This window comes from Emys orbicularis, chromosome 4, assembly GCF_028017835.1.
Source record: "Emys orbicularis isolate rEmyOrb1 chromosome 4, rEmyOrb1.hap1, whole genome shotgun sequence".
NCBI classification, from domain to species: domain Eukaryota; kingdom Metazoa; phylum Chordata; order Testudines; family Emydidae; genus Emys; species Emys orbicularis.
Window position 1 is genome coordinate 95,075,276 of NC_088686.1, and position 23,153 is coordinate 95,098,428.

A 23,153-nucleotide genomic window follows, 5' to 3' on the forward strand; every position below is an offset into this window, starting at 1 on the left:
AAGAGTGATCATTCTGGGGGAAAAGCCCCTCTAGGTTTGTGAAGCATGGAATGCAATGAAGCATTTATCGTGAGCATTTATCTCCTCTCTCTGGCACCTCTACAACTCACTCTAGAGGAATAAGTGTATTTATGCCCTTCAAAGGCAGTCAGAAAACTCCCTCTGGAGAGGATAGCCAGCTACAGTCCCAGCATCTACAGCTTCCTGTAACTTTTTTGTCTCCAAATATTATAGAGCAAGCGCTAAATAGTGTGTGGTATAATGCAGTACATCTCTTGCAGTTAAAGAAAAAAAAAGTTTCAGGAGTAACCTTTGTGAGGCATCCAGAAATAATATGGTATAAACCAAGCATCTACATGTAATAAAATAAGAGCTGAATAATTAACAATTTTCAAATTATGGAAAATCAAGATCTGGAGCAAATAAGTTTAGCGATGGAGGAAATAGGAGTGATTGTGAGGACAACTCAAAACTGTTTAGACATTTTCAAGCAAAATACTGGCATAAGCAGCTGTTAGAGGCTCCCAAGTGCCTACAAAATTGTATTTTAAAACTGTTTATGGAGACCAGAGTACTGTTTGTGTACAGCTTGAGCTGTGAAGCCTAAATTGCAGTTACAATCTAAAGTATCTTGAATTTGTAGTCTGAGCAACACTGAAGATGTCCAGCTGAATATTCCATGTGTTGTACAGTCCTGTGCATTATTAAATTAAAAATGCATTGCACTGATTATCCTTAAGATCTTTACAATTGCTGCACGCAATTAACATTACCATAGTATTCAAAGTATTCCACAGGCCTGGGGTTTGCAATCTCTCTTTTATAGTGTGAGTCATATTTTAACAGAGATAGTGTATGATAGACCATGTGACTATTTACAATGGACCACCTCTCGACAGTCTATTTCATCCCTATGATAATGACAGCAATTGCTGATGTGGTAGAGCAGTAGCATGAAAATGTGTATCTTTAGCACAGTTGTGATCCTAAGAGCATCCCAACGCAAAAGGACAAGGGGCTCAGTGATAGCTCTTAATAAGTTTCAGATGGCCTGACCATTCCAGTGTACCCCAACGCACTAAGGTTATAACCTGTAACTAAAAGGTGTCAGGTAAGGTGTCAGTAGAAAGCTAATAACATACTGATCATTAATATGATTGTGTAATGTATGTACAGAGGACAAATTCAAAGTTAAAAACTTATTGGAAATTATGTTATCAAAGTGTGTCTGCCAGGCAGTGCTGAAGTTACCCTACCCTAGACAAAGGAATGTGATTCTGCCACCTTGAAGATATTTCCAAAGTACATTAAGAGACAATTGGAATGCAATCTAGATAGAAAGTAAACAGACCCATCAAGCCAGCAAGGGGAAGTATTAACTACTGAGCATCACAGCAGGGGGAGGAGATTTCAGGAAACAGATTAATTTGCATTTTAGCAAATACCAGTGGGGGAAGAAACCAGCATGGAATTTCCTTCACCACTAGACTCCATGTCTCCTTCCTCATAACTTGAATGAACTTCACTTTGGGGGGAAACCTTCAGAAGAATCTATTTCAAAGGTTCACTGGACTATATAAGAGAGGGGCTAAGAACCCCAAGTTATCTTTCACCTAGGAACTGAGCACTTTGGACTCTATCGGAAATCCTGACCAGATGGGTGGTCAGCCATCTTGCTGGAAGGTAGATGGGTAAGGAAAACTACCTTGGACAAGGGCTGTAGCTTGTTGTGTTAAGTCTTAGCCTCTAGAAAGCATATTTCACTTTTATTTGCTTTTAGCCATTTCTAACTCTATCCTTTATACTGGAACTCACTTAATATCCTATCTCCTTTTGTGAATAAACTTCTTTTACTTGTAATCTAAACCAGTCCAGTGCTGTGTTGGATTTAAAGTGAATGTTAATTAGAGTTAATGTGGCAAGTTACTGAGTATGGTATCTTTAAAGGAACAGACAAACCTTAATATCTCTCGGAATGGTCCAGGAGAGGGCACAGACACACAATCATCATCATCATCATACAGGTCTCCTCTGTACATGGAGCTATGGGTTGCCTCTTCTGCCTGATCTTGATTTTAAAACCACCCCCTTTATATGGCATCTTGCTTAGACAATGCAGGCACTTACCGGTGTGCTTTCTGCTGTGCATCTGTAAATGGGACAACTTAAAGTATCGTTTGTTACAGCCAGGGTACGCACACATGAAGGGACGTTTTTCATTCGTCTCGCTAGCTGATCGGACAATAGTTGGAGCGACTCCTGGCACTCGCCGAACATCCTACAATGTCAGAAACAGCAGTGTGCATAGCTAATGTGAGCACATATAGTCACAAACCTGCTCCCATGTAATCAGTAGAAACACTCAAATAAACTTCAACACGAGTATGATCCTCTGATGTACCTACCATACTACAAATGACCATTTTTGTATTCTATTAATAATGTATAACAGTGTTCCTTCACCTTTTCCATGTACAGCATTACAAATATGTGAAGGTAAATGCTACATGCTAAATTCCCTCTAATATTTATTATCTTACAATAAATGGGCCAAGTTCCAAACTAATTACCAACAGCATAAATGTGGAGTAACCCCCTTTAGCATCAATGGACTAGCTTCAGAATTATAACAGTGTAAAAGAGATCAGAACCTGACCCAGAGTAATGTTTTTATACTTAATTTTACAAGCTAGAAATTAAGCTAAGGTCCAAGGAAGTCAATGTAAGAAAAAATGTTACTATTAGATACTGCTGTAGATTGCAACCTTGACTATACAATGGTACTGCCACAGTGTTCCAACCACGATGGACTTTCTTCTGGGATAATTGAATGTTAACTGCACAGTTCTGTTCACTGCATGTAAAGTTTAATCATTTAACTTTTTTCTAAGAGCTGGTTCACTAAGTGATGAATTGTTAAACTATAAAAAAGGACCAGGTACTATTAATATAATCTAAAGATCGTCCTATTGAGATACATTAACAACACTGAAGCAGTGCAGAAAAGTCAGAATACATTTTAAATTTCTTAAAAAGCTTTGTGGCCAGTCTATTCAGTTTACAGAACATATGCATTTATTGTGCCTTATGTCAAGACACCTCAAGCGTAATATACAGCATGGGATCCATTAGTATTAATTCTATAACCAGTTAGAAATGGATGGGAATCAACCCTCCTGGATTTTATGGCCCTTTCAAGTGTTTAACTGGTGATTTAGCCATTAGGGATGTGATCACTTCGTGTACTTCTGTCTTCAGGGAATGATGTTCAAATTGTTACAATTTCACAAATCCACACATTCAGAACTTCATCTGACACCTCATTTTTGCTCAACCTTATATACAATCCCAGGTCTAATCTACTATAACTACAGAAAAACTTATGTGGCCAAAGTTACTAAATACCTAACTTTCAAGTTAGATGAGAGGCCTCTAATTTTTGGCCATCCTAAAGTTAGTGAATAATGCAGCTCCAAAGATATATTTTAGAAGGAAAAATACATGATTTTTCATACTACAACATGGTGATCTTATTTTGTTCCTCAGTGAAATTGGAAGTCAACTTATCTCAGGGATTTCTTAATGACACAGGAAGACCTAAAGTTAGCAACAGAATTATGAATACCAATCAAATAATCAATAAGTAACTGAAACCCTATAAAAACAGTAATTCTTCTTCCCTATGTAGAATGTCCTAATATACTTACTTGTATTCCTCTAAAGACTCCATGGGTGTGTATTCTATATTGGGCCCCACAGCTGTATAACATAGGACCAGTGTGGTTGTCACTCTCATATCCTGTTGCATGGCTGCAGATAAAGAGGGGAACAATGCATAGAGTTATATATTATTTTAGTGCACAGCTCCAAGCAAGAGGATTTGTTTCTTAATATGGTGATAAATTATTTAGGCTTTGATTTGGTAGTCAGGAGATCCATCCTCAAGTGAAAATTACTGGAGAAAGATTTCTCTTTCATTGCATGGGTCAGACCATGATCATCACTTTTCCAGCACAATGCATTGACTCAATAATATAGTTGCATTTATTATTGCCCAATAAATACTGTCCAGAAAAAAAGGAGTATTGTCATGGTTTAAAGTGTGATGCATTACCACAAAGATGTTAAGAAAAAGAGAGACACACAGGAACATAAACTTATGTGCATATGTGCAAGTTATTTATCAGCTAAATGCTGAGCTGGCTATTGCTAATATCTTTGGAATGAGCAAAATGCCTCAAGTTTCACATTAAGTACAGTGGATTTTGTCAGCACCTCATGACTCAGATATTACCAGATAGTACTGAGAAAGTGATGACATTTATAAGAATAGCAGTCGTGTACTCATAAGTACAGATTACAAATCAGCGTCCTAACCATTTAACCCACATATCAGCTTGCAAGACGCACTGTAGTTTAACTCTTTGTAAAAATCAACCTATGCTAAACACAAAGGGGATGAGCCTCAGCTGGTGTAAATTATCAAGATTCCCCAGGCAGCAGCACAGCAACATTTAAAATAAATGGTTTTTTCACAATTTTGTTTACCTAGTTAAGATGTATCCTGCAAAATGTTCTGTTTTGGTTTGTAGAAAGGTAGGAACACGAATGGATTTTTCCACTTTAATAACTGTGAGATGTACACAGCAATTTTTAGTTCTGAATTAATAGTCATTTGTGTTAATAAATTAAGAGCTGTAGGTGTTTAAATTTCAGTATCATGAACATTCAAAAACTCCAGGAGTAGAGTCCAGGGAGACACAATAAGGGAACAATGTAGATGGATGAAAAGTGGGATTCTGAAGCAAAGCCTAGAATAACCAGGTCTATTGCCATCACAATTAGAGGCCATTGAGGCTCCAGACCTCTGACTGAAAAGGAAAGCAGGGCCCACTGAAAGAAAGCAGTCTATGTGGAGGTCCAGTCTTTCGAATGATTTACAAGAACAAACAATGGAATTGCAGGCTGGAAAGAGTCTGAAAGTTTCATGAATATGACCAAAGGGGAGAGAGCTTTTGTGACTATGTAATATTTGTAAAATGTGTGTGTTGCATTCTTCTTTAGCAAGTCCACATCGAGACTAGCAGTCTGCTTCTGACGCCTAACAGAGGTGTTCCTTTGCCTCACGTGGTACAGTTCTGTAGGTTCAAACACTGCTAATGGCACCCTCTTCTACTAATTACACTAAACCCAAAGGAAAGCTTCCGGCACACATGCAAAACCTCTGCTGGGGACGTTACCTTCATATTCTGGAGGCTTCTCTCCCCAAAATTCATCATGGGGTATCCCAATAACAGCCTTTTTTATCCAACTGTTCAGGATGGCACTGCATGGCAGCTACCTACCTAGAAGCCACAACTAGCTTTCTTGAAAGAAAGACAGATTTTTAGTTCAACTGGTTTTTTCAGAGCCAAATCTACAAAGCTATGGCGTCACATCCTTGGCTGGGCAAGTCAGTGGATCAAAAGTGACACAGCAAGCATGTGTTCCACTTCTTCACAAATTCTACAACAGCTGTGATTTTCCTGGTTTGGAAGGGCTAGTTTTTTTCAAGAACACCTAAACCTGGCAGAACCAAAGAGTTAAAGACTAGGCCTCATAGGAAAGTAGAGGCTTTTTTAAAGTTCACAATGAAACAGGCTAAAAGAGGGTTGCAAGGTGAATAAAATCTTTTAATAGTGGCGTTACCATTAGTAATAGGGAGAGAACAATGCTGGCACCTGTTCAGGGCAGGAATCCTCTTTTATCTATGTATCAATGCCTACCACAATGGGACCCCAATCCCGATTAAGGCCTTAAGTGCTACCAGAATACAAACAATAAATAATCATTTTCTCAGTTACAGCATCCACCAATATCAGAGAGCCACAAACAACCCCATCGATGTTGAATTTTCCTCTCAATTCAAAGGACAGCAACAATGAAATCTGCTACTTGTGTAAAAGCCTGTCAAAGGGAAGGAGCATCTACCACATGGCAACATCTGTTTTAATCGCCGAGGGGAAGGAAGTTAGCATGTTATAGTAAGGGAGAGGCATCTGTGCAGTTCACAGCAGAAGCAGTTGCTGATCTGTAGTGCCATAGGAAAGCAAGGGTAAATGTAAACTTTATCATTATTAGTCACCTGTCTGAGTAGCCTAATTTAGCTTTATAATCCTTCAGCTATCAGATCCACACCCCCGATAGCAGCCTAGGCAGTTCAAGAGACAAGATAGTTTGTAGGAAGATACCCTAAACATATGATAAACTTTACACTGGAAAAAACCTCCAAAGGTACAACAAATTACAGTAGAAATCATGTATCAGAATGGTAGCCGTGTTAGTCTGTATCCACAAAAACAACAAGGAGTCTGGTGGCACCTTAAAGACTAACAGATTTATTTGGGCATAAGCTTTCGTGGGTAAAAAACTCACTTCTTCAGATGCATGGAGTAGAAATCATGCTACAAAACACAGACTAACTTGCACTCTGCACTGTCTGAAATACAGGAGACTTGCAAGGTTTTCGTTTGTAGGTGCCAAGGATTTTCTGAAGGACTATTCAGTTCTGTAATGGAAAGTAGCCAGCAGAACCCACTTATCCTAGGAATTAGAAATGGAAGGAAGATATATGAGATCCCTTGGAATGCTCCTCATGGTATTTTCTCCAGTCTACTTTTAAAATATCTTCATGGATGGGGCTTCTACCAAATCGCTCTGTATTCCCCAAGCTTAAATTTCACTGACAGGAAGTTTTCCCTAACATTCCTCACATTTTTTTATTTCATCCCATTACTCCTGGTCATATGCCCTCTTTGCTTTGTCGAGCAGAACTGTAGTGAAAGGCTTGATCACATTAGAAATTGTTTTCAAAGCCACCTGACCACTCACATATTAACTAGTGAGCAAACTACCCATTTAACAGTTCTCCCGAAAAGGCATCTTAGTAAGAAATAACCGTAGTTCCAGTTCCTTAAAACCCACCAGCATTGTCAGGGACTTATCACATATGGCCCTGTTATACTAACTTTGTTCATGTCGAGTAGGAAGGCACAACTCAATAATGAGTAAGGGTAGAGTAACCTGACCCTAAACAATTGTAATATTCTCACATTGGGGCACTTACTGGAAGTCAATGGGACTGTTGGTACAGCAATGTAAGACTTTCACAAATTGGGCCTGTAGCTGCTGCTTTGAATTGAAATCTCACTCTGCATTGATAGTCACTGTCACACAGCTTGTAAAATAGCAAAAGGGAGAGACAGACTGGATTTCTCATATCTCCCTTTTGTTAAGAGCAAACATGATGCATGCCAAGCTATGTGAATTTGTTGATACACCCATAATTTATTTAGCATACACACTAGAATGTGGAAGACTCAATGGAAGAACTAGGGTAAGTCTGGCAGCTCCTCTACAGCTTCTCAGACTTTCCAAAAATTACAGAATCACAACCACTGGTTTCATTTTACACAGGAGATAGCAACCAGAGGAAAGTCCAACCTCTATGAGCAATACAAGTCATCAGTGAGTTCATGCACGCAGTACACTAAAATAATTACAAATACACATCTTTCAGCTGGAGATCTTTAAAAAAAAAAAAAAAAAAAGAGTGGGAAATTCTTTGACTTTAAGCTCTTTGGAGTAGGGACTATATTTACCTGGGTGAGCAGGCAGTACCTAGTACATTGTGACCACTAATGGTAAGTAAAAATATTAATACATAATAAATAAATAAATAAATAAAATAAATAAATGTGTCCTGCTTGTTTACCAAGGGATCAATTGTCCTACATCTCTACAAATACATTGTAATCTATATAATTTTGCACCTTTGCATCTGAGCTAAATAAGAATAAACAAAACTTATGGTTTAAAATAAAGAAGTTGCAACTGAAGCCAAGGTGTTAATTGTAGAGTGGAAATTTGGAATCATCAAGAAGTCAAAGCAGGAAAAAATGGGAGAAAAAACTGTTTCCTCTGTTTAATGTTTAAAGTCATATTTATGACTGATAGGGGGGGAAAAATGCTGAAAAGAGTCAAGGCTAAGCAAAGCCAGATGCAGTTAAACCTGTTGTCAGGACAGGACTATTTTAGTGAGGCAGGCAAACCCTACAGGAGTTCCTGATTGAGTAAAAACTGCAGGACTTGGCCCTTAAGGGTCCCAATTCTGCCTTCATTGGTGAATACAGAATTCCCTTGGAATCAATGGAAGTTGCACAGATCTACCCAAAGGCAGAACTGGACTGTAAATATTTAGAGTTCATCAAGTTGGTTGCTGAGATGGCCCCATATACATATTGTCCTTTGGTTCTAGGCAGCCAGCTGCAGACCTGGAAAAAATGCATAAAATGTAGCTCCACATTTCTGCAAAACAAAGATTGATACTTATGCAACATAAAATGCTAAGCAAGCGCTATATACTGTAGAGCATTTAGAAACATTTGTCTTTAGCATTAGGCCAGAAAATCCTTAACACTTGGAGAGTAGCTCTTTTAAAATGATTAATCTCGACACTGTACAGATTGTACAGAGATTAATAAAAATGAAGGTTTTACAGATGAGAATGTGTGATGAAAAACAGAGCAGCTTTGGAGAGTTGTACCAATCTAAGACATTATAAAAAAATCTCATAAAAGATTACTTTCTAATCTGAATATATAAAAAAACCCACAACCTGCAATTTCTCTCTCACACCAACTTTACTTTGTTACACTAGAACTGTCTGATTAGTTTACAACTAGCCTCAACTTAAATCTGGAGAGTCAAGCTTGATTTTTTATTATTATTATTTCATAAGACTAAAAAAGGGACTTTATAGGGCATATTGTGAAGAGTGAGCAAATATCAGCATGAAACATGAATGCACATTGACTCATAAAATGGAAGAATTAAAAAATTAGGAAGGAAAAATTACACAAAACAGGCACCACGTTAAGATGCAATTTACTAGTGTTTCAATGCAGGAACTGGAATATTTGGGTGTAGAAACAGAGCCAAAAATAAGGCAGAACAAGGGTGCGGGCAGTCTGTGTGATAACAGCACAGAAGAGAAATAAAGCTAATTTCCTTTGATAAAATATTTACCACACAATATTATGGGAAATATATGCCACCACTGAGGCAATAAAGAGAAGTCTGATTAATGATATAGATGATGTTTCCTCCTGTTATTGGTGGTAATGCTATTAAGCAGGAGGGAAGCATAAAGTTGCTGCTTTATCTGCATTCTCCAAGGCAACTGACCATCAGAGAAATGATTTCACTGATTAGGGCCCAGTGTGCAATCATTATGGAGAAAGAAAAGTTGGCTGTTGAGATTAAGGCACTGGACTAGTATTCAGAGACCTGGGCTCAATTCACAGCTCTGCTTGTGTACTTCTTTAGGCAGCTCACAATCTCTCGCAGTGAAATCCTTGTTCCACTGAAGTCAATGGGAATTTTGCCATTGACTTCAATGGAACTAGGATATCGCCTTCTGTGCCTCAATTCCCTATCTGTAAAATGGGGAGAGTACTTCCCTTCCTCACAGTGGAGAGGATAAATTCATGATTAGGCATTCTGATGTGAGAGAAAAGGGGGAAATGTTTAATACCATGAAAAACATATCATTGCATGCTCCCATTCACACTGGCTGCAGGTTTGAGCCCAGCTAGGGATGATTTAGACTCCCAGAACTTACTACTGGTGTTTTATAAGGCTATGGTGAAGGTTCTCTTGTTAATCTATTATAGAAAGCCTAAACCTTAAGGGTCTTGCATTAGAATGCAATTGTAATAGTGCTTTACAAAGGACCTCTCCATTGTTCTTTCCAGTGAGACCAAGCAATTGGCAATACACACTAGTGTGCATGGGAGCCCAGCCCACTGATTACATAGCTCAAGAATAAAGAAAAAAGGCACTGAGCCAAACTCAGTCAGTTCACATATGTGACCTCAGTGGGACTGTACACATTAACTTCAATTTTCAGATAGCATAGCCCTTATTTCTTCAATTTTCTATCTGCTCTGTGACAGAGCTCCTCGTTTGGTAGCTTATTGAGCTAGTCACAGGTTCAGGTTCCAAAGCAGGGTTGAGGCTTCTATCCAATATTGACAGGTCTATGCAATACCAGTGGGATGCTGCACTATAGTCTTTTTTCAGATCATGGCCCCAATTCTTGGGCCCACCTGAGTGGCACTTCTGAGACTGCCAGGGACTAGATAGCTGAATAGGTAGCTAGTCAATATTTTTCTTTATTCTCATTAATCAGTGTGTGGCCATATTACTTATCAGACGCTATCCAAAACCTGTACTAAATAAAGAAATATTTATTTCTTCATGGGCCTTCTAAGGTTCTCATCACCATAGTATGGAGGATTTAATATTACCTAATGAAAGTATCTTCACATCACCCCCTATGAGGCCATATTATTTTCCCTATTTTACAGCTGTGAAACAAAGGCTCAGAGATTAATGCTAAATTTATCAAAAGTGTTCACTAATTTTGAGTGTGCATCTTCAGATGTATAAAAGGCCTGATTTTTCAGAGTAATTAGTATCTTTATAGCACTTTATATTTTCAAAGCACAGTGCCCATTGACTTCAGCTGCAGTTGTGAGCTCTCAGCACTAATACAAATCAGGCCCCAGCTGTCTCAACTTGCACACCAGAAAATGAGGAACACAGTTAGTGAACACTTGTGAAAAGTTTGAAAAGACAGAATCCTGTTCTTCTGAGTGACATTTGACTGCCTTAGCCATCAGACCATCCTTTCTCCTCCTGCAATCCTTTGCTTCATTCACTCCACACCTACCACTGTTTGCAACAAATTGGAGAGGGGTGGGCGGAATAGTTCTACAGACAACAGTGTCATTCACTATGCAATCCAGATCCATTTCCTGATTCCTGTCTATCCTGTGCACTACAAGACAGGAGTCCTGGGGATAAAATAGCATGTATCGCATAATCAAAGACTATATCATAATGCCTATGCATAAGGGGGGGCTGAGTAAGGTTACATAACGGAAAGTGCCAGGCAACCTTAACTATAGGTGTCACTGCCAACCCTGCCTAGAATATATGGTAGTAGTTTCATTTTAGTACATTAAACTTAAATTAAATATAAACCCAGGAAAAAGGCTACTGAATTAAGTTCATGTAAAATGATAGGGTTTAGAGAGTGATATATCACTAACATATAATTTTAGATTTCCCAATTTCTTGCAAACTTGCAATAATATTTCTTTATTCTTTATAATACAATACATAAAAGAAAGTTCAGCTGAGTCATAAGGAAGTGGTGGGGGGAAGAGGGGAATATCTATATAAGGAGATATATTTTCTCTCCATTTCTTTGGAGAGAAATGAAGCTCTCCGTTTCAACATAAAGATGCCAATATTCATAAATACAACTTCAAGATTGAGAAAAGTATCTGAAACAGTAAACGCCTGGGAATCACTTATGAACAGTTCATATATTTTAAAGATGTAAATCTTAGGAAGAGTACCTTATGTTCATGGCAACTGAGTTTGGAGGTACTGTGTTTTGTAACTCTCAGCCAGAGAAGACAGATAACTATTTTGGCTCATATTACCAGTGATGAGGCCATGTCTAGCACTGATTTTCCACAGATTCTACAATCTTGGCCTATACCAAAACTTTCAGCTTTGTTTTACCATAGATCATTCATCTTGATTTCTTCTTTTTTCCTTTCAAGAATTCTAGGTCACAAACTTTATACTGCTAACAGTCTGCACTTTTGGACAAGTAAAACCATTTATTTTGTTCAGTACTCCTTTAATATTTCTATTGTGTCCCTTTTTTTCCACTCAGTTCCCCAAAGAATAACCTCTTCCTTGTTTTAATAACTTGGACCTCGGTCAAGGTTGATGTGTTTCTCCTTTTTGCAGGATATTTTCTTCAGAAGAGACAAAACAGTGTCTAATATTGCAATGAAGGGGTTTTTTTTAAAAAAAGGGTGCAGTTTAAAGAGGAAATTACAAACAGTTATGAAAAAAGTAGGAAATAGCCTCAGCAGCAGAGCTGGTCAGCTTGATTTGTACACAATAGTTGGGTTTGAAGAGAAGGGGCTCCCCTTTCTCTCCAGTAAGGGAGCTACCTGACAGATTCCAGGTGTATCACAGAAGACGACCACTTCAAACTCATGCTTCTTTCACTAGTTTGCTCTGACACACATGGTTTACTACACTAGTATCTAGTGCCTCTAGACTTTAGGTACCATTCACGAATGAGGGTTAGAAGCAGATCAGCAGTATTTCATACTATTGTGCTATACTGAAGCCAGCCTGCACAAATACCATACCAGATAGATCTGGATCGAGTCAGTTTCCTACATATTAGTTTGGGAATCTCCCTTTTTAAAAATATATACATATATATTTACTCAGAAAAGGATAAAGAACAGCTGTAGTTTATCTTACAAAGTCAGGCAAACGTTGGCTTTGTCTGGGCAAGGATCAAAAGGAGGTTCTTGAGAACATGTTAACTAGCATGTTATTAAACTCTACTCTGGACCAGGCAAGTTATAGGTTAGCAGAAGCTAGCTACTTGAGTTGAAGTCTAGGCTCCCCGCAAGCCTTAAACTGGACCAGGTAGCACTTACTAAAGTACAACTTGCCTTGTCCACATTAGAGTTTTAGAATGGGTTAGTTACACTGTGCTACCAAAACATATTTTTAAAAATAAACCACGTTCATATCCTCGTCCAGAAAAACCCTCTGATGTGCTCTATTCATTTCCTCCTAGCACATCCTCTTCCACGATCCCAAAGTGCTGTCCCATTTTGGAAGGGCAAGAGTGGTTAAATTTTACTGACAACCCCGCAAGGGGATTTGGGAGACATCTTTGGAATCTCTCAATACAGTTACTGTCCTGCCTATAGGAAGGAAGGGACAGAAGCCCTGGCCCTGTAGGCACCACACCCTGTGTCTTTGCTACGCTACCAACGTCTCTGATCTACAGCACCTCTGAGGCGGGCTTCCTGCTTGCAAAGTAACAGGAAACCCATATTGGACAAGCAGCAAACAGGCTAGAGTCCATTCCCTGCAAGGTGGGAGGGTGACAATGGTATGGAGGAAGGAAGCCAGAGAAGATGGAAAGGGCCAGGAAAGGCAGGGACAGAGGATGTGGGGCCTGGAGAAGGGAAAGATAATAAAAAGGAGGGAGAGAAGAGCTGGCATGAGGAGCAGAGTGAGGTTAGAACTAGAGAAAAAGGAGAAAGGGAAGGAGACACAGGAGGTAGCAGCAGTAGTCTAAGCCTGGAACTCTTTCATTTGTTCTTGCTCTCACTGTGTTGTAGGAGTGTGGAGAACACTTTACACCCTGCAATCCTGGGCAGGACAGTTTGAGGCTGATTATGGCAGGGGTGGTGAGAGCAGACCAGGCCTGATCATCCCAGCATTGATACCCAGGCAGATGATCAGCCCCCGCATACTTCCCACACCCAAAATGCTGTTCTCCCAGCTTTTCATGGCTCTTTCCCCTTCTGCTTTTTTGCTCAGGCCACCCCTGCATTGTGTCTCACTCCCCAGGCCCTCTCTAACAGCTACCATGGTTATTTCACACACCACACAGGTCACGCGCTGCCTTTGGCTAGGAGCTAGGCCCAGCAGCCCACTGGCAGGCGTTCCTGATGCCGAGCACGCACAAGTCCAGGGCTGAATCCAGCACAAGATCTATTGGGCAGCCACTGTTTACAAGTTACAGAAAGCACATTTCTGAATTGTCTTCTTGACCCCATCATAACTACTGTTGGGTCAGAGTGCAACACCTCACTGCAAGGAAGTCTGAACTAATCAGAGGTCAGAATCTTAAAAAAAAAAAAAAAAAGCATATATTTTTTTTAATTTATATTAATGGAAGTTAACAGAATGGACAAGCTCCACATTTAACTTCACCATTCAATTGCAGAGGTTTTCCCACTGTTTCCCATCTTTCATTCACGGGCTTATTTTGTTAGTGCTTTGGAGTAGAGATCTACCTTGTCTTCATACCCATTCATGCAGTCCCTCCTATCAGATATTGGTGCTGTATATATGGACTAATATGACTGCTTAGAACCATCTATAATATAATTATACAGGTTTTCACATTCATGTTATCCCAACTTACATTCAAATATTACTAGTCTATTACTGGAAAACACCTTGCTCACACAAATTGAAAGCTATTACATTTACTTGGCACCTGAATTGTGTAACCTACAATGAAGACAGTTTGTTTAGACAGTAAAATGGTTAAAAATCTACAACCAACATACTGTTCTCCAAGACATATTGGTTTAAGTCAAAAGACCAAACAAAAAACACAATTTAAGAAAATATTGCTAGTTCTTTCCCAGTTGACTAACCTTAGACTAAAAAGTCTAAGAGAAAACTTGACCATAAAATTCTTATTAACTGTGAACTGACTAGTAGAATAAAAATTTTAATAGTTCAATAGGGTTATTTTTTTAAACTCAACATATTAAATTACAGACAAATAAAGACCTATTTTTTGGACAGGTTAGCATTTTTCATGCCAGTAACCTTATTCCATTCATAAAATAAAAAATAAAATGAAGTTAACTACGCTAATGCAGAAGAAGATTACAAAATAATAAAACATCTTACCCCTTTAACGTAGATCCCAAGTTCATTTGATTCCATGTCATGCATTCAAACTGTGAGGTCATTTGGTATAAATTGTCACTGTTATGAAAATATCTAGAATTAGAACTAAATTACTTGACCAAAATTCAAGTAATACTTAAAAGAAGCAATAATTTTCATTTTTCTTTTTAAAAGGGGTTTTCAAAATACATATAGCAGTACCAAATGAATTTATTTTATTTCAACTCTTATGTTTGTGACATTAGTTTTAAAAGAAAAAGAAAGAATGATTATGTGATAAAAGACAAGGTGTTCATTGTGATCTAACTTGTAAATTTTAAATGGCTGAAAATTATATGCAATAAAGCTCTTAAAGAAAAAAATATATACTCCAATTAAATTAATGGAACCAGTATATACAGATTTGTGGGTTAGCAATAAAGAAGATTTCTTATTTTTATAAAAAAGAAAGCAAGTGAATTAACTTTTAATAACGCGTGTAGAGGATCACGTGGTTAATGGACTGAAAGCTATCAGGACTGGTGACCAATGTTACTACATATAGTGACTTGACAAGAAAAATTGAGTGGTTGAACCATAAATTAAACTCACAACTGGAATACTAGTCTTTTTTGGTTTTATGGTTTTTTGTAAAAATGTTATAATCTTAGAACAATGAACTCAGCAGACAGCAATATTCTCAGAAACTGGTTGTCAGTTGCTTACTTTCTATTTTTAAAGAAAACACTTCAGTGTTTTTTTATTTGAGATCAACTGTAACCAAAAGAAATGTAGATTACAGATCTACTGATATAATAATGCTCAACACTTATCACAAATAATTTAAACAGAAAAATGAACAGGTATGTGCTTCGAGGAGGGGGAAATCTGCTGCAGACTTGCAACACCAAAAGCAAGTGTTCTCTCAGTAAGTTAGCCGTAAGAGGAGAGTCTTGCTATACAGACAGAGCTGAGCAAGCTGGTTTCCATCTACACAGTATGCTCGCACAACACTTCTCCATGGAAACCCGCCGTGTGTTCTTTCTGAATCTTGGTTCTCCTGGAAATCCAAGTTCCCATTGCTACCCAACATTTCTCCGATCTGCTGCAGAGACTCTAACTGAAACAACGTTTTGAGTCTCTAGTCTTTTCGAATCAATTTTCTAATTGATGTGGGTGCCAGTGAAATAGCAATTCACAATCAGCATAAGACCCCTGGTTGATTAATAATAGCTAAACTCACTAGATTTATGTAATGATTGTATATAATTTTATTGAGAGAGTTTTTTCATGGCAGGTAGAAGTGAGCTAGAAAAGTCAGATTCCAGTGGGAAGCTTTTGCATATAAAACAAGTTAAATTACTTCAATCTTAAAGTATGTGTAATATCATTTGTCAGTATCGCGGGACACTATTATTCATTAGAATGTCTGAACTGCTATTATGCTACTACAATGTCCTGCATATCAGCTCAGAAATTGTTAGACTCTCCTGCAGTTTCCCCATTTGCAACAGCAGTTCGTGCTGGTCTGTGCCACTACGTTTTGCAATTCCACGAATTCTTCCTGTAATGCTGCTGTAATTAATTCCTCCGGGGCCCTGATTTTTATTAGAAGTGCCCGCCCGATGCATTTACAGCAGGAGATTTCCCTTTAACTTTCTTTCCCTTGACAGTTCATTTATAAGAGCCTCCTCCACAATATTTCCCCCCTCCCTCCTTTGCTTTTTCATCAAGCAGTACACATTCATCTTGTCACTAACCAGCAGCCACTGTATTCCATACTGGGTTTGGTGACAGTGCACAAAACAAATCGCTTAGGAACCAGGACAATGTTCAGAGACACGTTGAAGGTAGTCCTGGGCTCCATTTCACTACAGTTGGAAGCGTGGCTGGCTCATGCACTCCATTCAATAGGAGGTTTACAGCTATGTGTCCCGGCTACAAAAGACAGCCTTGCCAGTGCAATCAGGGGAATTCTCCGCTTAAGGGATCCTGAGTTTACACTTGTCATTAAATAAACTCAAAGATGGTTTGTCCCTTGCAACAGGTACAGAAGCAAATTCTGCTCTCATAAAAACTCCCACAGACTTCCATGGACTTTGGATCAAGCCCCTTACACTGGTCATTCCCATGACGTTAGCCCGGACCCCCATTTACGCCGGTGTAATAGAGCAGAATTTGGCCCAGAGAGGTGGCTTGAGCAAAGACAGACCCACTAGTCACTGGTTATGTATTTGCCGAGAAAGAGGAGGAGGAGACAATAGTAACACGGTGACATCCGAGAGGCCACCCACTGACAATCAAGGTACCATGGGGGACAGTGGCTGGAGCTGCGGGGACTGGAGGGGAGCGATTTGTGAAGGTTAAAGTATTAAGCTCCAAACAGATGTTGCAGCCCGACCCTGCTCCCGCTGAAACGGGCAGCAAAGTAACTGCTGTTTACTTCCAAGGGGGCCCGGTGGAAGCGCTCACCTGGTCTGCGGAGAACATAGGGACAGGCAGGAGCATCCCACCCAGCCAGGAAACCCAAGAGTGACTAACCCAGCAGCCTGAGAGCATAGCCCTTCAAAGTCCCCCGTGGCCCCGGCACTGGGACCTCCACTCCAGGACCCCTCTCTCTGCCTTTGGCTGGAGCCCGGGATAACACGGTCCCGGCAGGGCCTTCTCTAGTTTCTGATACTTGCTTCCTTCTCACGAGAACATCAGGGCTGCAGGTGGGATGGTTTAAGCTACAAACCCACGGGAAGGGGAAAAGGCCTCGGCATTTCACCCGCTTACCCTGGAGAGCCCAGCTGGCTGAGTGCCCCTCTCTGCGCTCTGGCTGAAGGCACCTCAGCAGTTATTTCGGAGTCTTATGCCTCCATAGCTAGAACTGTGTTTCCATTTCTACCGCAGCAGGGACTTCTGCCCGGTTCTCCCGACTGCACAGCTCCGCGGAAAGGCCCCTGCCCACCCTCAAGAACAATCAACGTCCATGTTAACTCGGCTGAAAGCCCGTTCCCAGGATCTAGCCCTGTAATGGGGGGGGGGGGGGGGTTAATACGCATGCAAAAGAGAAGCCATTTATACAGATGGCTCCCGATCTAAAAACAGACCTATGTTTAAGTCACCAGTATTTAATCACACCGGAAAAATAAGACCCATCGGTTCCTAAAAAACTTTGGAGACCACCATTGCCACTCAGGGTTGCTTACTGACCTCAGCCATTCATAAAGATAACCCGCGGAGCGTGGTAAGAGTCGGTTTTGTTTATCTGTTTAAATTCAGGCTTGTACGAGTTCTGGCTGGAGAAATCCCCCATAGGCTTTACCAGATACATACTGTACTCGTGAAAAAGCTCCTGTTAAATACAATGATAAAAATAAGACGCCTGTGGCATGAGGCAATATTGTGCTTGAACACACATATTTGAGCTGGAAGATTTTAAAGAGTGACTAGGTATCTAGGTGTGTGTGTGTGGCAGATTGTATTGAATTTTCTCCTTGTTTTATTCCGAGCATCCTCGATTGCTCTCAAGTAAACGTGGCTCAATTGCCTTGACAAGCAAACACAATTTTGCTTCAGGTGTGTGTGTGGGGGGGAGTGTTCATCATCCCCATCTAAGATCAGACAGGACTGTAGACCTAGCGAATGATTCATAGGTGGTGGACATCAAGAGCCCAGTCCTGCTCCCATTGCAGTCAGCGGAATTCTCTCAGTTACTGCAATGCGATAATAGCAGTGATGCAGCCGCCCCTATAGCTACCGATCACATCACATCCTGGCTGGAAGATTTTGTGAATCTCCGCTCCAGTGGAAACACCCTCCCGTTCCATGTTGCAAATAGAACACAGAGGTGAAAGTTGCTGCTGCTGGGGAGAGACTCCAAATGCCAAAACACAGCGAGCTGGAATGTAAGTAGTACTGCGAACTCCGGGCTCCACGGTTGATCACCCCAGGCTGGAAGCAAGCGGGAGGCAGAAAATGGCATGCTTGACCAAGTTTGCCAAGTGCACCACCGGGCTTCTACAAAAAGAGTTTAGTATGGTGTATCTAATAGAGGAAGTATAACAAAGTATCCATACATCCATTTAAATCTAAAATGGGTTATTACTGCCAGTGCTACAGGATGGTCTCAGAGTCAATAGTTATGTTCAAATCTTAGCTTTAAATACGATTTGAATGATGAGAAGGAAAACTGGAGTCTCTGGGGATTTGACTGCATTGATTCCCATTTGAATCACTAGTTCCCTCAAATGACCACAAATAAGACACTAAAAATAACTTATTTTCATTACAGAGATGTTTTTTAAATGAAATAGGGGGGGGACTTTTCTACAACGAGGATTAATGTAAGTTGGAGTGAAATAAAAGGAAGTCAACCCTGAGCAAAAGAGGAACTTTAAAGGAAACCAGTAGTAGATCATATAGAGTTTGTTTTGGCCTGCACGGCAGTATTACTGAGTTCTTGACCTCTGCACAGAAAGAGCTATAATCTGAACTGAAACTCCTCCACTCTTAAAGTCTTTGCAAGTGTGACTCACAGTAAATTTTCAACATTAAACATGTTTACTACATTAAACAGCATGAGGTAGAAAAGTTCACATCACCATTTTAATGGAATCGCAATGCACGCTTTCAATCTGCATAGCTTTGCCATCAATAACTAGCCATCAACAACAGACACAATATCTCTTGGCAGATGCGGTGCTTGTGTTATAAGAGAGAACAAGTAGTTGCCAAAACTGGAGATTTCAGAGATACTGTTGCTTCCATTATAAGAATTATGGGCTCTTGAATATTTATTTCAAGTTATCGCCTTTCTTACTGTCTCTTTTACCAGGGCAAAACAATGGAAAGGTCTTCAGTCTTAGACTTGCTTGCATATTTTCTCCTTACTTCCTTTCTTTATTATGGACAAATTGGTTGCTACTAGCTAGCTAAACTTGGAAATCTTAACAGCAGTATTTGGTGAATTACTGCAGTGTATGTAGAACTCTGGAGTTTTGTAAATGTATTGTTAACCTGTTAAAGGAATAGTTATGAATTTTATATCAAATTTGTTATAGGATTCAGACACTGATCAGAGCAATAAGAAGGCTGAGTGACTGCGAAATGATGGTTGATGCCTCTTTGCTTTCAGAGGTCAAAAATAGTTTAAAGCCCCGCTTTCTTTTTACAAACACAAAATTTACAATTGTCCTGTGGAACTCATTGCCACAAGGCTACCTTTGTATGGTTCCGAAAGGATTTGACATTTGTATGATAGTGAGAACAGTAAAGAGTTACATTAGATAAGATACAAAAATAGCTAGAAGGAATATAAACCCCTTTTCTGAAAGCATAAAGCCACCTCTAAACTGATGGAGACCAGGAGGAAGCCTTTCCTGATGGGCAATTTATTGCATAAACGTCCTCTACAAGGTTTCTTACACCTTCCTAGGAAGCATTTAGGACTGGCTACTGTCTGAGACAGGATTCTGAACTAGATGCACCCAGTATAGCAGACAACTCCTATGTCTCTAGTGCCACCAATTGGCTGTTGTGCTCGATTCCCCCTCCTTCCTCCACTTTTAAAACAAACAAAACAAAATACTAATATGTATGTGCACACAATGAAACGAGTGTTAAGCAACCTGTAAACGGACTGAGGAAAAGAAGAGGATTAATAGGGTTGGGCTGCTAACAAAGGTGGAGCATTACTGTACTGCTCACCTTTGGGAATACTCTGTGGGCTATCTCCTAAGGCAAAACAATGCTTTGTCTACACTGCAAAATTACATGTTTTGTTAATGAATGTCAACACCTCTATGAAACAGCTACACAAATACTGCCTGGCATCAGCTGGCTGGGATTAACCCTAGTCCAGCGTAGGGCTACCCAAAACCAGGTGTTAAACACAGCAGTCCTGGTCTAAATTAAGTACCACATGGTGCTTAACACTGTGTTAATACTTGTTCTAACACAATGTAATTTTAGACAGTCTTTCTGAGTGTTTATGAAATCTCCATAGAGAGAGACTTTGTAGGAAATTCTCTCCTTTATCTCAGGATTTTGGTACCTTTTTGCCACTCTAGCTCGCCTGTTGTATATAACAAAGCTTTTCCTCCACGAACTACAGCTGCGTATGAAGATGCACATGAACATCTGAAAACATCCAGAGCTAGATCAATTTAGGCATTTCCCCCAAAATGAGTGTACCTAAACTTAGGCACCTAAATCCATACGGTCAAACCTAAATTCCTGGCCTGATTTTCTGAGGGGAAGAAGTTGAAGTCTATGGAAGCTGGTGGAGCTTTAGACTCCTCCAATGGGACTCAGTGGTTAAATTCAGAGGTGATGTGGGTAAGGAAGGGACCATATTACTGACAGCAGGCTAAGTCAGTCTAAGCAGTCCAAGTTGGTGTAACATACAAATGGAGAAAACCAGAAGAAGGCGTAAATTACACCAATGTGGATGCCCTTAGATTTTGTCAGTCTTGTTTTAATTATGCATGGGGTGGAGTGAGAAGAAGGAAGAAAAGGGATAGGCTCTCCGAACAAGAATGAAGACAATGGCTATCAAACTGTGGTCTATGGGCCACCAAGAGTCCGAGAAGCCCTTCCTGGAGATGTGAAGAATTGAATATTTTGCAGAGTAGGTCCTGGTGGCCCATGAGAAGATCTCTCAAAGAGCGATCCACAGAATGCCAAGTTGGAGAACCCCTGGGCCAAGAGTTAGTTTAATATCTTCCTTGCATCTGTACTAATCCCTACCATCTGTGTTCTCCCTAGCCACTCCTCTACCATCTTCCGTGGAGGAACTAAGGAACGGACATGAAAAATACTCCTGTTTCTCAGGTATGTTCTTCATAAATTCCAGTCCATGTTTCCTACCCTCTGTACTGCCTAGAGGCCAACTGGCTCGCTCTGCCTCCCAACAGGGCACCAGTATTCCTGCTTCTGGCACTCGGAGAAAAAGAGATTATATGGATCTGACACACTCGCTGGGATGAACCTGATGATCCAAGAGGATACTTACAGCCACATCAGCAAGTGAACTTTGGGTTTATTCTGATCAGCGCTGTATTGTAATTTTTCAGACAAGGGGCGTTCTGGAAAGTGCATTAAAGCCAAAATTGTAGCTCAACTTCCTATCTAGGCTTCAAACAAACAACTTGTTTCCATGTGTCGTTTACAATTGGTGTCTAAAGTGGTGAGAGAATAGTCTCTACATATGCCTATTTACAGCAGATAGCTGCTAAGGACAAGAACTATATCCAGGTGGATTAAGTCAAACTGTGGTTTCATTAGGAGGTTTTATCGGTGATTCCAAGGGCTGAAGATACCGCAAGAATAGTAGCATAGCATCCCATCCTCTATTTTAAGAGAGACTCCCTATTATAATGAAATGCTAGAGAGCCGACACTTTAAAGATCTGTCAGTATGCCCATTACAAAGTGTTGAGAAACTGGAGTACTAACGTTTTTGTTCTGACGTGTGTAAACGTTCTGGTAGAGCTCTACATATATATGCTGCTAGCTCCAAAAGGGTTTAAGGGATTAATCTTTATCCCACTGCAGTCAGTGTTACAACTTTCATTGGCTTCAATGGGAGACGGATCAAGCCGCAAGTCAGGGAGAAATTGACTGCATGCTACAATGCCGAGCGGTAATAGGATGAATTAAGGATTGAGTTTCTGCTACCCATGAATGAAAGGGTCTAATTCCAAAACTCGCAGCAAGAGATTTTAAGTTACTGGCGATGTAGTGTTTGTGCCCTATTTATTCATTAAGGAAAATGTCACCGAAGCTTATGAAAAATGCCTATTATACAGACATCGTTGGGAAGATGGAAGGTAGAGACCTTCGGTTGGAGTTTTAGAACAACAACAGTTCTTTACTTTCCTACTGGAATGCATATATCAAAGTGCTGGACTTGCTTCATTAAGCATAATTAAGTGCACTTGTGAAACTGAGTGCATCCGCCGTGGAATCAGTAGTATCAATAGATTGTGCTTGCTCACATCCCATCGCGAGAAGTAATGCTGAAGCTATACTACTCGGTAGCCAAGGGAGAGCGGGGCTTAAACAGAAACTTTGTATCTGCTGTTCCCAGAGTGAAGGTTTCTTACTCGATTAAGTAGCTCTATGAGTTAGTGTTTGTGTTAAAATCTAGAATATTTTAGAGTGAGTCTCCAAAGAACAGACCTGCCAGGGTTACAATGGCTGGGGAGACAGCCACACCAAAGGTACCGGTCGTTTCTAAAGAACTGGTCTAGCTATTTGGGTTCTGGCGAGATAAAGTTTTATGGAGTTCTCCCGATTCAGCGACCAGGGTCTTGCCCTGTGGTCCATCAACAAAATTAAGTTTCCGTTAAAGTCCGGCCATTTGTGCATTTAATGTTATAGATATTAGTTCAAAATGGAACAGAGAGCGAGAGGATTTCACTGAGCTGTCTGAAATCCAAGTGCAAAATGCAAGGGGGATCTTATAAGGCCCTGAAATATGAAAGAAAACATTATCTGTGCCTTGAGCTGCACGCGAATTATGCAGAGCCACACATTTTTTTTCCTTGTGAGGCCGCTCTACAAATCATATTTATAGATTTTCCTGAGAGATTA

General features: G+C 40.0%; 1 protein-coding gene across 5 annotated transcripts in view; it reads right to left on the reverse strand.

Moving 5' to 3' along the window:
* Positions 1–23,153, reverse strand: part of WT1 (WT1 transcription factor) — a 46,473-nt gene that overhangs the window by 14,246 nt on the left and 9,074 nt on the right. For 4 of the 5 annotated variants that reach the window (XM_065403247.1, XM_065403248.1, XM_065403244.1 and 1 more), the window contains exons 4-6: positions 14,593–14,670; positions 3,708–3,810; positions 2,128–2,278 (exon numbers count right to left, since the gene is read on the reverse strand). In XM_065403247.1, the coding sequence (XP_065259319.1) occupies positions 2,128–2,278; positions 3,708–3,810; positions 14,593–14,670 (332 nt within the window). The remainder of the gene's footprint in view (positions 1–2,127; positions 2,279–3,707; positions 3,811–14,592; positions 14,671–23,153) is intronic. The other variant, XM_065403245.1, reaches the window with a different exon arrangement.